General features: G+C 40.0%; 1 protein-coding gene across 11 annotated transcripts in view; it reads right to left on the bottom strand.

The window, feature by feature from the left end:
* Window positions 1-16437, bottom strand: part of Ptprm (protein tyrosine phosphatase receptor type M) — a 715625-nt gene that overhangs the window by 284846 nt on the left and 414342 nt on the right. For all 11 annotated transcript variants that reach the window (XM_052750180.1, XM_052750177.1, XM_052750181.1 and 8 more), the window contains 2 exons: window positions 6190-6498; window positions 1972-2081 (listed from right to left, as the gene is read on the bottom strand). In XM_052750180.1, coding sequence (XP_052606140.1) covers window positions 1972-2081; window positions 6190-6498 — 419 coding nt within the window. The remainder of the gene's footprint in view (window positions 1-1971; window positions 2082-6189; window positions 6499-16437) is intronic.

Here is a 16437-nt window from a genome sequence, read left to right as displayed (position 1 = left end):
TATAGCAGACAATCTTAATTTATTTTTATCCTCAAATCATCTAAGTATGTTAACAGCCTTCAGGGAACAAGCATTCACCAACCCTGGTAATCTAGACTCAAATGTCACCATCCACTGTTGTGAGAGTCCCTGCTTCTTTAGGGGCAACTGCTTAGCTTTCTTAGCATGGCATCTGTTTCACAAGACTCTGATCCTGAGAGAAGGGACATAAGTTGGCACCACACTGACCGTTTGCTGCAGCAGGATACAGGGCACTCACATAAAGCAAGTGAACCACGCCTCATGAGCACTGAGGTCTCAGGAAAGGAAGAGCCCCTCCTGTGATGCCACCCAAGCCCTGTTTTGAGGAACCTGGAACTACCCTCCTTCCTATATGTAGAAAGTAGGCAGGAATGAGAAAGACTGGTTTGATACCCAGAAAACATACTTAGTCATTTAGACCCAATTCAAATATTTGACATTTTCCCTTTGGATTTGCAGAAAAATGAGCCAACCTGCTCTACTTGCAAATAGCTGATTGCCAGAACCTTGATTTATGGCATATTCACACATCCATACTGTAGCTGCATTTAGATCAGTGTTCAGCCTAGGACAGCCTGGTTACTAAGTCAGAGAGATTAATGGGGTCTTCCTTTGAATTATCATCTTCCCCTGTTGTTTTCATGCTGAAGTTACTTATCACACAAAGATAAATGTCTGGTGGGATTAGAGAGGAAGAAACTCGCTATCAGTTTCTGTTTGTCTAGTAGCAGCCGGTGGCTTTGGGGACAGGCAGACAGACTCTTGGGTCTTAAAATGAACTTCAAAGAGTAGCTTTTCCAGTAAAAAGTCCTGTTATTCTTAGATTAGAATCTGCAAAAGCAATGTCCAAACACGGTTAGAGGGACCAAAATATGAAATATTTTCATCATGGAGGAAAAGAAAATCGACCCTTCCTGACTTGACTATAAAACACCTCCATAGAAGCTGAGCCATGGATTTCTGCAACTTTATGTTTTTACAATAAAACAGACACTAAATGCAACATTTTTCTTTTGGCTTTCTTCACTTTGATTTATATGATGATGATGATTATTATTATTGTTATTATTGTTTTGCATTTCAATACCAACTTTTGGAAGGTGTGGGAAGCAGCAGTGTGAGGCTGTGGGGTCAGCGAGAGGGCTGGTGGCGATCACCACTGACAGCTCATAGGCTCAGGCTCCTGTCAGGGCTGCTGAGAGGTATTCAAGCAGATCCATATGCAGATCGGCCAGAATTTTTAGCACGCTTACAACATATAATTTTGTTGAATTTGCATTCAAACAAATGCTAGTTAAAAAAAAAAAGTGTACCTGCTTGTTTCTATGACAACAGGCACAATGAAACGATGCTCACAGTGACATGAAGATGGCTGTCACCCCATTATTGCCATGATTTTTTTCCTTGAACAATTTATCAAATTCTCTTTTGCTACCATCACTCAACTGTTTGATTTGCCTCAGCAGACAAAATGGTGTCAGTGAATCTGAGGAGCATGCATTGATGGGAAGGGACCCCCCAAAAGATTATTCCACAGTTACCGTGTAGAAAATTTTTTATTGACTTTCTAATTGGATAATCAGTGCTGTTTTACAATCAATGGAAAAATAGTTCATAGCTAGGAAAGAATGTGACTCTGTGATTGCTTCCTAATCAATGTATGTTTCAAAATATTTATTACTTTCAATAAAAGTGACTTTTAAAGATGTTATACTGTATCTTAATATGTAACACACAATACACAATGATCTGACTTATTTTAAATATGCATCTTGAAATTATGCAGAGTTGAAAAACTCACTTTTCATCTTTTGTTTCTATATAACAATTATTATGACTATATAAACTCTCCAAAGAAACATGAAATTATGTTTCTAAAATGCCAGAGAGCTCAGATCATCACAAGACATTATGCTTAAAAAGTAAATTACCAACAAATAAGTAAGGTACCTCATATAAAGTGATGACACCATATGTTTGTGTTGGCTCTCTCCACTGAAGAAATATCTTCTCCTCAAAGGTACTTCCTTGGATGGATTCAGTGGGAACAGCACCTGGAACTGAGGAAGATGTTGAGAGATGAATGTCTGGGTCATAAACCAAACCTCCCAAGGATTCTTAGCTATTCATGGACCTTGCAGATCCTGATGGTCTATAGATAACATTTGCATTTCTTTTCAAATCTGGGATCTAAAGCCATTTAAACGACACTGCTCTTGTGAAATGATTGAATCAATTTTTCCCCTGTAAGGTGTGAGTCAGTTACACGAAGCCCACTTATTTTCCTTTGTATGAATTGTTTCCATTTTTCCAGAAGGAAGGAAGGAGATGTGTAGCCACGAGGGCTTCCCAGGAGTTCTGGGAGGAGTGGTGGGTGGTAGTGCCAGCTCGCAGAGATGTAGAGAATGGGAATGGTGGCACAGACCTGTAAATCAAGCACTGAAGAGGCTGAGGCAGGAGGATAGAGAGTTTAAAACCAGTCAGAATTGCACATGAAAAGATCCTCAACATCATTAGCTGGCTGAAAACTGTCAATCAAAACCATATTCTAGCCCAAATGCAGTACTGGGCAAATGTGAAGGCATACAGTAACTTTGACAATCACATGGCAGTTCTTCAAATTAGTCAATATACAAAGATACACAATGTGACCCAGCCATTCTACTATCTGTCATCTATCATGTCTGTCTGTCTGTCTGTCTGTCTGTCTGTCTGTCTCTCTCTCTCTCTCTCTCTCTCTCTCTCTCTCTGTATCTTCACTTCATTTGTTCCATCCATTAATCCATCCATCCATCCATCCACCCACCCACCCACTCACTCATTCACCTACCCATTCACCCTCTAATATATCTACTGATCACTCAAGATAACTGAGAACAGGTCAACTCAGAAGACTGTACCAAATATTCACAGCAGCATTATTCTTAACTGGAACTACCCCAAATGTTCATCAACACATGAATGGATAAACATTTCAATAAAGATTTTAAAAAGGAGGCTGGAGAGATGTTTTAGACTGTGCAAGGATATGAATAGCCTTCTAATTGTCACCAAGTCTGTCTCAGACTGGACGGATGCCTGGAATTTCAAAAGAAAGTGAAGGATTTCAAATTTGAAACTCATTTTTATTTGAAGGCATGCTTATTGGTAGAGTGAGAGCTTTTGTATTTAATCCAAATGGAGCCAAGTATTTAACAGAAAAGCTTTTTATTGATGTGCATGGGGTGGGGGTGACTGCTATTTAAGACTCTCCAATAATTAAAAATACGCAGTTTAGACAGCTGCTGGTCCTGCTTGGATTTCACTTGCTTCATTTCTAAAATGATGTTGGATTTAAGTCAATTTCTAATGTATAGCATCTGAATAATATATAATATGGAAGTAATCACTCATTCTGGGCTGAAGAAATCAATAGAAGATTATGTTGAAACGAAGTATACATAGTATTAAGAAGTAAGTTCCCAGGAAACACGATTCCAGACTCTGGGCTTTGACTACTCATCACAACCAGAAGCTGAACCAGGCTTCAACTGGTTCAAGCCTGAGGAAATGCTACCAATCCTGTCCTCTCTGCCTCTAAAGTGTTTCCTATGACTTCACCCTTTCTCAGCATCAGCACAGCTGTATGGGTGGATGTTTTACTGCATGATAGTTTACATTTGAAAATATTTATGTAGGTTCAAGAATGAAGAAAGGAAACAGAAGAAATCAACCTAAAATTGAATGGGATATATTCAAATTATGTTGATTTGAAGGGCATCTTGATTGAAAAAAAAAGAAAGCAAACTTTTTTAAATGCCTTGGAAGAGACATGGTAACTGAAGGTATTGTAGGAGAAGCACCTTACGTGGGGCTGACGAAACGACTCAGTGGATGAAGGTACCTGCCACTAAGCTGACAGAGCTCCTCACCAGGGATTTATGTAATGCAACAATAGCACCAGCTCCTACCAAATTTCATTGGAAATCCACATGCACACCATGGCACACGTGAACCAACACATATAGTCACATAGATATGTGCAAAAATCAATAAATGATGTAATAAAAAAGAATGCTTGAAGTGGACCCATCCAAAAAAATTAAGGCTTAGAACAGGAAAAATACAGTTGGCTTTTTTTTTTTTAATCAAAAAGACTTAATAGAGAAAATAAAATGTCAAATGAATTTAGGTTGAAGATGTGCTTTAGATATTCTAGGATTATGGATTTTAGGGAAGTAGCCATATCACCTATGCTCTCCAGTGATACTGCTAATGGTGATCAAAAGATAATTTCCATGCACTTCCTGTTAATAAACACTTCAATAAACATGTGATTCCAGAACAAAATGATGTTGGGTAAACTAGAGTCACAAGAACTGTTGCTTTTCTCTTCAAACTTGGAATTGTTTGACAATTACTCTGTCTTTCTTCTCCCCATCTTCTTTGAAGTGGGTTTTTGTTTGGTTGGTTATTGAGAAAATGTAATTTGCAATAATAGTTCTTTTCTAATTAGCTGAATGCTGCTGAGCTACAAAACAATAGGTTTTTATTTGCAAATAACACAAGGCTTAATTCCTGAGACTAGTGAGATAATTTAAATAAACAAACATCCAAAATTAGCGAGTCTGACGTTTTGACAGGATTCCAAAGAATTCCTAACTTAGTTCTCACTTTGAAACTCCAAAGGAGTTGGGTAACTTCTTCTCTCTGCCAGTCATATCTGGTCTTGATGAAATGGCTACATTTTATCGCCTGTTGACTCAACAACAGTGTTAGTTAAAACAGGAATCACGTGTTTATCAGTAACATTCTCTCATGTCATGCAAGGACTGATTTTGTATTTTTGGATGTTTATCACATCTTGTGGGGCATAATTATTGCTACAGATGAAAAATAATGGTTTATTCTTAAAGGTAGTTTATACAAAAGTAAATGATAACATATTATAATATGTTACAGCATACAAACGAGATTTATAGTAGGCTCTCTAGACGTCAAGCAACACCACAGAGAAGGGGTGGGAAGACTGTAAGAGCCAGAAGTCAGGGATATCTTCCGGGCAAGCCACAGGCATGTGATCACAGGCTCACGCAGGTGGAACTCTGGCTCTGGTGGGTCTGTGATGGATTTGATTGGAACGATGAGAATGAACGCCATGTAAAGATGTTCAGATAGCAGTTTGTGGAACTGATGTAATATCTCAATCCAATATGATAATGAAAATGTTAAGAACTACTTAGAATATTATAGAATTTCCATATAGAAAAGTGCCACTTATTAGTCAAAATAAGATTTGGAGAATAAGCCGGGCGGTGGTGGTGCACGCCTTTAATCCCAGCACTCGGGAGGCAGAGGCAGGCGGATCTCTCTGAGTTCGAGGCCAGCCTGGGCTACCAAGTGAGTCCCAGGAAAGGCGCAAAGCTACACAGAGAAACCCTGTCTCGAAAAACAAAAACAAAACAAAACAAAACAAAAATTTGGAGAATAAGCACTGACTATGGGCCTAGCACTAAATAGAAGTCCATGCCATCTCCTCTAAAGCTTGTGGAACATTCCAGAAGGGGTCAGGAGGATAAGGTCAGGGGTCATACAATAGCATCATCTGGACTCACAGAACTATTGCAATCATTAACTCAAAGTTGTAGTTCTCTATAGCAGACCCACACAAGAGGAGCTCAATAATCAGTCAAAGAAGGTGGAGGGGGGATAGAGCTATATACACTACCAGAATGAAAGATTCTTGGAGAGGGGAAATTGCTACCTTTAGTTGTATGTCCAGGGCTGAGGCCACCAGGCTCCAATGGATAGACCTAAACATAAGGTCCCACAGATTGCCCTGGTTAATCTCAGTGGGTCATGGAATAAAATGAATTGAGATAGATGTAAGGGAGAGATCTGTGAGGGACCATGGAGGGTGGACAGAGTGACAGGGCTGTGGGAGAGGAGAACGGTCAATACGAATTGTGTCTACGTGTGACATTGTAAAACTGAATTATATAAAAACGAGAAACCTCGGTCTCTGTTCCTTCTCTCCTAACTAGTGCTTCGGAGTAGGAGAACAGACATATTAAGCTCCATGAAGGTGACCTGCCACCTGTTTTCAACATGCAGCTCTAAAAGTCAAAGACACCGAAGTTGTTTTGGAAGAACATATTTTACATAGACATATCAGTTAAAAGCACTCACGGTCTTCATCCGTCTGTACAATGAGTTCCTGACTTTCCTTGCGCCCCTCGGGGTTCATGAGGATGAGCTTCACGCTGACATTGGTGTAGGGGGACAGGTTGGTGATTGTATGCTGAGGGTGTGAATTATCCGTATCCCAGCTCACTTCTTCTCGCACCTGCTCCTGTCCTCCCACCTGGTAACAGTAGTGCACTGTGAGATTATAACTATGGCAACGAGTTACATTGTATCCAAATGGCTCCCAGCGGATGGTGATTTGTCGAGACTTGACCTCTACAACTTCCAGTTTTCTCGGGCCACGCATGGGATCTATTTTGAAAGAGAAGAAAAACACATGGGAAAAGAATTAACAAGGTGGATTCTGTAAATCAGAGAAACTTAAAACACATGTAAGAAATAAGTGTATTTTGAATAATATGAATTAAAACATATAAAGAAAGAGTAAGCTTGCTTTGGAAATGATGGCACTAAGACAAACCATACAACCATTATTGAATACACCATGTTTGCAAGGGTGGCCCTTTCAGGGTTAGGCAAAGACTAAGCTAGAATGCTCTGCTTTGCTAGAGCCATGGTTCATTGATAATTTCAAGTTTTATTTTCCTTAAGTGTGGTTGCCATAGTGAATGCAAGAGAATTGGTAAGGAAATTAGAAACTTAAAAAATGATAGTTAGGATTTACCAGGTATTTAAAACAATTCTATGAACTGGATGCTTCCATCCCCAATGCATAAATCTAAGTTCTGTGGCTTGATGACTTAGAGTCAAGGCTAGACTGTGGCACTATGATTCTGATGGGACAAGGAAACAGTACTTCAGGATATTAATGATTTCTAAACATGATGGAAGAATGTGATGTGTAACAGTAATCCTGTGTGTTTCATTTTGAGAGAGGGTACTAGGAAGAAGTCTCCTCCTTTACTTCCTAACCCGTGGAGAAAGAGGCCCTGGGCACAGTCTCCTGTTCAGCTCTCTATGGATACCATTGAAATTAATAAAGATTCAATTCAAAACTCTCTATGGGTACCATCCAAATTAATAAAGATTCGATTTGAACAGGAGAAATTTCTTAATAAGGAGAAGTGATAGTTCATCCACTGATGTGACATCTCTACAAGCTGTAAGGGAAACTCACCAAACAAGGACCAGGGCAGGGTTCTGTTTCTGTCTTTACAGGAAAATAGAAATACGAGAAGTCAAAAGACCTTGGACAACTAGCCCATCTAAAGAAGGGAAAGCTATCAAAAAAAATATCACCAAGCAAAAAAAAATCTGACCTAATGGTACAAATACTCTAATTGGGGTAAAAGCTCACTACCTAAACATCAATATCTTTTTACTTCTCAAAAAAGTTGAAGTCCTAGTTAAAGCTGGCTTTAGAGTTGGAGTTTGGCTCTCTCCTTCTCTAAATCTAAGTATGCTGTTAAAAGAAAAAATTAAGAGTTTTTCTCTCGTATCGTAACAGTCACCTGGTGTGGGACAGAAGAAAACCAAAAATCTAGGAACTACGGTCACAATTCTCTTTCTATTCACACTTATGTTCGACTCTTTGGAACCTTCTTTAGATACATTACTATCTTAAAATTTAAACTTTCTGTCTTGATATTAATAATGTTTAATTTTCCACAGCGAACAGTAAATTTTTCTAACTGCCATTTCTGAAGTCTCCAGAAAGATAATGGGGTCCCACAACAACGATTCTACCTGGTTTATAATGATGCCATTGTGCTGATAAACACCACACAAAGATTGGCTTTGGACTGCAAACTGTTCTGGACAGTTCCAAGGTGGCTAGCTGAGATGGTCCCCCATCTTACACCTCTAGTCATAACTTCAGATAAGCTTTACCCATTACTCTGAGACTGGTTACAAATGTTACAGCTAGTCTTCATGAGACTTAACCATTGTTCTAATTTTTACAGGATCCCACAGGGAGTCCTTTGTCCCCCTGGACAGCAGAAAGAAATTCTAAGAAAATGACATCCCCTCTCCCAACAGGCTTTTGTTTCCTCAGGGTTATGGATAATTGTCAGCTCTTAGGAGTTGGATATAAATTGTTATAGGGTTGGGGATAGAACAATAAAGTTAGACTCAGGAATCTCATTTGGAATAGAAAAAAGGGGGATAGGTAGGATAGGAAATAAAGCAGATTATTGTATCCACTTGTAGACTAAATCAGCAACTTTCACTTTTAGGTAAGTTGCATTAGTATGGATTTTTGTATATTGTTACAAATGTAACATTATTTTTCTATTCCTGTTTAAGATAATTTGTATATTGATACAAAGTCAAAACTGTATTTGTCACATTGGACATATGTCCCTACTTCTGTTTAAAATATTTTTGTATATTGATACAAATGTAAAATTATATTTGACATACTGTATGTCATACAGTATGACTGTATGTATGTTCTACTTCTGTTTAGGATATTTTGTATATTGATACAAATTAAGGATATTTTTGCCATATTGCACTGTACATTTCTACCCCTAAGATATTTTTGTATCATTCAAGGTCATTGTCCTTATACTGTACATCTGTTTACAGACTGTTTAATTTTATTATGTGAAGCCTTAGTCTTTAAGCTATGTAGGTTGATAAGAGTTACAGGTTAATAGTCACCCATGCTTGTTAAACTTACAGTCATGTTAATTAGGTTTTCTAGATAAATAGAGATATATTTCAGATGGATAGATAATCTTCAAATGCTTCATAGATCTAGAGGAGATGGAATTTGAAGGTTTTAATAACTTAGAATTCTGTTGACATGAGACATGATTGCTCCTGGCAGCATAGATCTCCTCCTAAAAGGATGATGGGCATCAAAGACACTCCACATGGAGTTTGTGTTCTTCTTGGCAAATATTGCCTGTAGGGCAAAGTACTGCACCATGCCTTGACTGCTGACAGTAAGCGTACTGTCTAAACCGAACGATCAGGACATAAGGAAAAGCGACTGCTGAACCTTGCCAAGACAGGGTAGGACAGTCTTTCAAATTTTCCCGCTTCTGAAAATGATCTGTCAGATATTCTAGCCTATAGCCAATGGAGGATGATGCCGCAACAATGCAGAGAAACAATGGGTGACTATCTAGGCAGTCAGCTGTTTCATTTCTTGCATACTTTGGAAGTTGCTTGCTTGCACTTCCTGTTTACTCAGGTAATATTTTTCCCCCCCTCAGGTCTTTGATGGGGTTGAAGACTAGATAGCTATAGTTACAATCCTCTTGTATCTTAACTAAGAACATATTAGGTACTAGAGTTAGATTCTTCAGGATGGGACAACTATTGGAGTAATCTCTGTAATTTGCTATTTACCTATGTTCTGGACATTTCGTATGTTTCTTACTTGATGTTGTTCTTGTTGATTGTAGTTCCACTTTTGTTTATGTTATTATGCTTTCATCTCCTGGACAATACTTGATAATTGTTTATATTGTATATAGTTTGTATTAGGTTTAGAACCCTTTTATTTAGACAAAAAAGGGGAAGTGCTGTGGGTATTCAATCTGTTCAACCAATGACCTTTTTGCTATCTAGCCTTTCTGGGAGTGGCCCTTTCTGGATACATGACTGGTTAAAACTGAGGAGGAGGTGCTTTGGTGCTCTCTTGGGTGATCTCATCACCCTTAGGTGGAGTGGAGGGTGACAACAACTGAATGAGTGGAGGTGTTTATTTTGTTCCATATTTGTGAGTGTATTATCCCCATTTTATAACTTAATAAATTCCCGAGATCCTTTAATAGACTCTCGTGGCTTGGCATAACAACCACCCTCACTGGAGGGAGCCAGAAATGTGCCTGCCTTGTGTCTGAAGATGGCAACTTCCATGTGTGTCTGTTTCTAACAATGATCCCCATGCTGCTTTCTCTACATAAGTTAGAGACTAAGGACAGGAAGACCACAACAGCCCCAGGTAACCAAGTGGCATTCGTATGGAACATTACTTATGGATGAACTATTTTTTAAAATATTTAAATTATAAGAGTCATAAACCAACTTTTATGCTGTGGATATCACTGTGTATAAATAAAATGCTGATTGGCTTGTAGCCAGGTAGGAAGTATAGGTGGGACAAGGAGGGAGGAGAATTCTGGGAAGTGGAAGGCTGAGGCAGAGAGACACTGCCAACTGCCATGATGAGAAGCAGATGTTAAGATACCGGTAAGCCACGAGCTATTTGGCAACTTATAGATTAATAGAAATGGGTTGATTTAAGATATAAGAACAGTTAGCAAGAAGCCTGCCATGGCCATACAGTTTATAAGAAATATAAGTCTCTGTGTGTTTACTTGGTTGGGTCTGAGCAGCTGTACGACTGGCAGGTGAGAGAGATTTGTCCTGACCGTGGGCCAGGCAGGACCAGGAAAACTCCAGCTACACTTTTAAAAATTACAGATGTTAGGAAAATATCACCAATAAGGTACTTAGAAATAACACTGAGGCTTCTTCCGGATTAATAACTTTTCCTAATGTGAAGGAAATGTTGCATTTTATTTGATGCTTCATCACTCAGATGTTTATGGAACCTTTCAAGAAACCCAAGATCTCTTACAGATGAGCAGGCATCTCTTCACCATCTTCCTGCTCTATTACGTCTCCACAAGGACTGTCCTAAAGGGCTTTCCCAAGGTTTCTATCACTGCACTAAATGACTGATTACCCAGATATTAAATAAGCAGTGTAAATTTGATCTGAATGGAAAACTATTATGCAGTACATATTTCACGCCTTACCTAAAAAAATACACAAAGCCTCAGGATTATAAAGGTAAGTTTTTTTTTGTTTGTGGGTTTTTTTTTTTTTTTTTTTTTGTCTGTCTACTGGTAACGTTTTCAAAGAACGAATGCTTTCCTTTGTTAGTGCCCTGTAGAACTGCAGCAAGGCAAAATGAAGTTTCAAGCTCTTCATTCATCTGCCAAGAAAACTGGTACGCTAGCGGGAATCAAACATCTCCATGACCAAGTATCTAAAACCAGTATTGTCATGAGAGTCGTAATTAACATTCGATAGGTGTGTTGCCCCAACTCCTGGATGAAGAGACTTGTCCTCATTGCTCAGCATCATCAGGTTCTGGATCAATCCAATACAAAGCTATTGTATATAAGCATTTCAATAGAGTGCACTGATTAAGGATGTTTCTCACACTCCAGAGAGGAGCAACACCTAGAAGTACATGAGCAGAACAGATTGGACTCAGTCATTAAAACATTATTATTGTTATTAAAACAATAACAGCAAAAGAGGACATGGAGATGGGAGGATGTGGGGAGGTAGGAATGGACTGGAAGGAGTTGGAGGAAGGAGTTGAGGGTCAATATGATCAAAATGCAGAATTCTCTGCATGAAATCGTCAAAAAACTCCAATAAAAATATTTTTAAAAAGAACTCCCCCCCCCTTGTAATTTTTTAACATCACGTTGAAACAAAAGCAGGCACACATTGTAGAGAAACTGCATTTAGAATTTTGGTCCTTTCCCAGGGTACCTATTTGCAGAGCCATCAAGCAAAGCTTCCAGTCAGCTCAGTGACCAGAAGAAGAGTCCACAGCTATTTCATAGGGTACTGTCGCTAATGCGTGGTGCTCAGCAGGTTAGATGGATTCAGTTGAGTTGTAGCTTATGGAGAAGCAATTCTATCAGAAGTCACAACACATCTATTTCCTTGTTCACTCTCTGTAGGCTTTTGTCAGTGGTGTGTAGCTCTGCTGTATCTACAGAGATGTTGACACCATTGTGGCAAGGTCAATGCCAATGGAGGTAACTTTGAACCCTATCTACAGGGCATCATTATAAAAGTCACCTTGACTCTAATTCCTAGCCACTTCTCCAACTTGTTAAAATTAATGACTGAATGGTCTACTGTTGTGGGATACTGTCCTTTTCTCTTGCTAGGGCCCAGAGGCAAAGTTAAGCAAGCTGAGGTAGTTAATCAAACAATCAAGCAAACAAACAAGCAAACAAACATAAAACAACCAACCAAACAAAAATACTAACACATCAGCAGCTGTAAGAGGATCTAAGTATTAGAATACACATCTGATGATCCAAGGGCAATCTCCAAACCAAAAAACCATATGCAAAATCAAACTGAACAGGAACAACGAATGTTAAAGGACAGACACACCCCAGAATGTAAATGGCATCCCATGTGCTCTCAAGCACCTGTGAAAGCTTTCTCTCCTTAATGACATTGTGGCTAGGTCAAGTCCAGTGACTGAGCCTTTGGCAATTCATCCCCAGCAACCTTCTTTCTCTTTTCTCCCTCCAGTCTGTAAAATTTAAACTGAACCAGCCATGCTTTAAAAAGGCTTGCATCTTAAGTTAGGATTTTACGACACCTTCAGTTTCAAAGTTTCTGCAGAAATATTTGCTAACTGTGAACAAGCCGTTCCAAGGGGACACTGAGGCCAGTGAGTTACACTGATGATCACTCAAGACTCTAAGGGGCATCGTTGGAGAAACAGATCACACAGTAGCAACTCCATAACCAGGAATGTGGGGCTTCAGCAAGGCTAATTGGAACATACACTGCATTCCTGAGAGTACAGTACAAATAGCACCCGCACCCACCAAGTTCCCTCAGCATGCCATTAGTGCCATTCTATGGGAGCAATATAGTTCTCCTCCAGTTAGATAACAGGGTAATAAACTATATACCCAAGACCAGTAGTTACAGGATATTTGCTCCTCATTCCTCTTGAATCCCAAAGACAGGGCTGAAAACAGGAATTGATTCTAAGGCCATTTCCCTTTGCACTCACACCTTCTGGACTCACTGACACACCCTGCCTTTTTGAGAGGGGCATCGTGATGATCCCCATTGGTGTGAGACATGGGGCCAGCTATTCTATGATGAGATCATTGGTTCAAGATGAGCCAACTGCAGGAAACTTAGGAAGCTCAGGTGACTCCCACACTGGCCCAGGGCATTTTTCATTTCCTTCTTTTTCTGCCAGATTGAGCCAGGCTTCCAGCAGAGAAGCCTGACAGTTACATTCCTGACCCGAGGGACCAGCAAGCCCAGTTCTAGCCTCCAGCTCTTAGTATCCTATTTAATCAGCCACCCTGCCTCCTTCTCCCTCATCTCCTTCTCTCGGAATAAGGGCAGAAGCTGACTGATAGGATCAATTTCCATCGCAGGCTCAATTCGCAGCTCATTTCTCTGGAACTCTGCACTTTACCTCCTATTACTTCTGCCGTGCTTTTTCAGAAACTCAATTTCAGAACCGGTGAGAGATATTTGGGTGTAATTTTAGGATCCTGTCATCGATAATCAAAAACATAGATTACAACCAACGCTCCCGCTAACAGGTTTCACTTTCCTACCTCTTCGTGAACCACACAGGGGTCTATTACAATACCAGGAATAACACCGGAATGTGGGGACAGCCCCCCTAGGACCTCCAGCTCTTTCGTTTCTACTCATGAGTCTCACAAAGGAGAGCAACCAACATAATAAAGCTGCCGCTTCATTTACTTCACCATTCAGCTAAATCAGAGCAAAGCCCCCATTAGCCCGTGTTACTTTGGTCCTACCCTGCGGTTCAGTATTCCTAAGCAGGCATGACTCCAGGCCCATGGCATAGCTTGCAAGTGGCATGGCCATGGTTCTGGGATCAGTCAAAGTACTTTAAAGTGTAAAATGCATCTTTACCAGCCAAGCTGAAAATTCTGAAATAAATTAACTTTACACTCCCCTATGGACATCTGTATCCTGGGATGCAATTTGGTACAAGCTTGTTTTATACTTACTTTATACTCAGAACAATCTTTTCTGCTAGAATTTTTTTTTTTTTTTTTTTTTTTTTTTTACAGATGCTACATTAATACCTGCTACGGTTCATCACAATTAGAACCATGGAACACCGGGAGAGCCCCTGTGGGCTCGAGAGGCAGGAAGAGCCTCCGTTCACGGTCAGCCTGCACTGCATGGCATGATCAAGTCCTCAAAAAATGAACAAGAAAATCAAGCATCAGGGAGAAGATGTGCTCCTGAAGTGATGTTTTTAAAAGCGTATGAACATCCCATATAAAGGAAACTAATTCCATTTTCTAAGCAACAAACAGAGCTTCAGAGGTTCTAGTTTTAGGTCCAGTCTGGGAAAGCAGGCCTGCAATTTCAGCTGCCTGGGAGGCTGGGGTAAGAGGGATCTCAAGTTCAAGATCTGCTAGGGATCCAGAGTGAGTTCAAGGCCAGCCTGAGCAACCTCCCAGTGGGTAATGGTAGAGACTGAAGAGCTCAACAGCAGGAAGAGCTGTCTGCAGGAATAAATGGATGATAGTGCATACGGGGTCAAATATTCTGTCTGATTCCATGGCTCAGTTTGGACATCGTGCCAATGTCCAGCAGTTGATTTGTAAGGGTGACTAGTCTACTGCCCGGGTGGCTCTCCGTGTGTCAGTCACTTTGGCCATTTTCATTTCAACTGCAACAGAGAGTTGGGATATTTTACTCACATTTATGAGACACTTGAAGAATTACCTTACATCGCAATATGATTAGGATGTACCCTTCTGCTGGGAACACAGGCTTTCTTAGACAAAGAACTAAACACTGCCTAGGAACCTCCAATATCAGCCCACAAGTGAAGCCTAGAGTGTTGTATGATATTTTGCTTGTGTTCTGACAAATAAAGCTTGCCTGGAGATCAGAGGCTAGAGCTAGCCACTAGTTAACCATAGAGGCTAGGCAGTGGTGGCACACTTTTAATTCTAGCACTTGGGAGGAAGAAGCAGGAAGATCAGGAGTTCAAAGATACCCTGGGCTACATGAGATTGAACTAGTTTAAAAGAGAAACAGATCTGGGTGGTGGTGGCTCACACCTTTGATCCCAGCATCTGGGATCTCATGCCTTTGATCCCAGCACATGGGAGGCTCAGACCTTTAATCTTAGCACAATTGGGAGTTGGAGACAGGAATATAAGGTGAGTGGAGACAGGATGATCCCCCATTCTGTCTGAGATTTTGTAGAAGTAAGAAGTCTCTAGTGGCTGACTGTTCTGCTTCTCTGATCTTTCAGCTTCCACCCTAATACCTGACTCTGGGTTTTTATTGTTAAGACTAAATAGATTTGCGCTTCACTAGAGGGCCTTTTCCAGCAGTTGGGAGACCCTGGGAGAAGGGTGTGGCCCATGGAGTGTTTAGTTTGGGTGGGGGTTTTGGCGGGATATTTAAAAAATAAAGAAAACAACTTAGGTCCTGGGCAATGTTTACTACATACATATCTGTAGGGGGAAGTTTCTCGGTCCTGCCTAGGCCCACAGTCCAGATAAATCTCTCCCACCCACAGTCCTGCAGCCACTTATAAAATAATTACTCAGAGGCTTATATATTAATTACAAACTGTTTGGTCTATGGCTCAGCCTTCTTACTAGCTAGCTCTTACATCTTAAATTAACCCATTTCTATTAATCTATATTTTGCCATGTGGCTGGTGGTTTGCTGGTGGTGCTCTGCCATGTTGCTCTTTCCTTAGCTGATGGTATCTGGCCTGACTCCGCCCTCTTCTCTCTGTATCTCTCTTGGATTTCCCGCCTGGCTCTCATCCTGCCTTACCATAGGCCAAAACAGCTTCTTTATTAACCAATAATAGTAACACATATTCACAGCCTACAGAAAGACCATCCCACAGCACACGTCCTATGGTAAATTCTCTTAACTCGTTTTTGTTTTTAGGGTTACTTATTTCTAGGTAATGGGTTTAAGGAAGAGAATTGAGAAAAGAAAGAGCAAACAAATTGTACCACTGAGGCTCTCTAAAAGAAAGCAGTGTGGGCACTGATGACAGACTGAACCCAGAGAGTAGTCACTAGATTTTTCTTCTGCCCAGATAAAGTTGATCAATTGGAAGATATTTTTCTTTTAAACATGAAGTATTCCTCTGTGAGTTTTTAAAAAGTTTTTAAAAATTTAAATAAGAAGCCTTTAAAGTACATTGAAATACATGGACTAAAACAATTCCCTAGCCATCTACTATGCCTATTAAAATCAAGTGCTAATAGTTTGTGTTTGTTTCAAATAATTTTTAAATAAAGAAATAAAACAAAACATTACAGGCTGGGTGTAGTGACTCATGGATGAAACACCATACTCTGGAGATCAAGGGCAGTCTAGGCTACGTGAGAACCACAAGAAAGTAACACAACCAAAAAGAAAGAGCACAGACTCTTTCTGCCTTCCTTCTGCCTTTGCTGTATTATCTAGAATTCTTGAAAATTTGTACAAATGTTACCATTATTGACA

Source organism: Peromyscus californicus, unplaced genomic scaffold, assembly GCF_007827085.1.
Source record: "Peromyscus californicus insignis strain IS unplaced genomic scaffold, ASM782708v3 Scaffold_21__1_contigs__length_65335640, whole genome shotgun sequence".
Lineage (NCBI taxonomy): Eukaryota > Metazoa > Chordata > Mammalia > Rodentia > Cricetidae > Peromyscus > Peromyscus californicus.
Note: the sequence above shows the minus strand (reverse complement) of the source record. Positions and strands in the feature narration are given on the sequence as shown.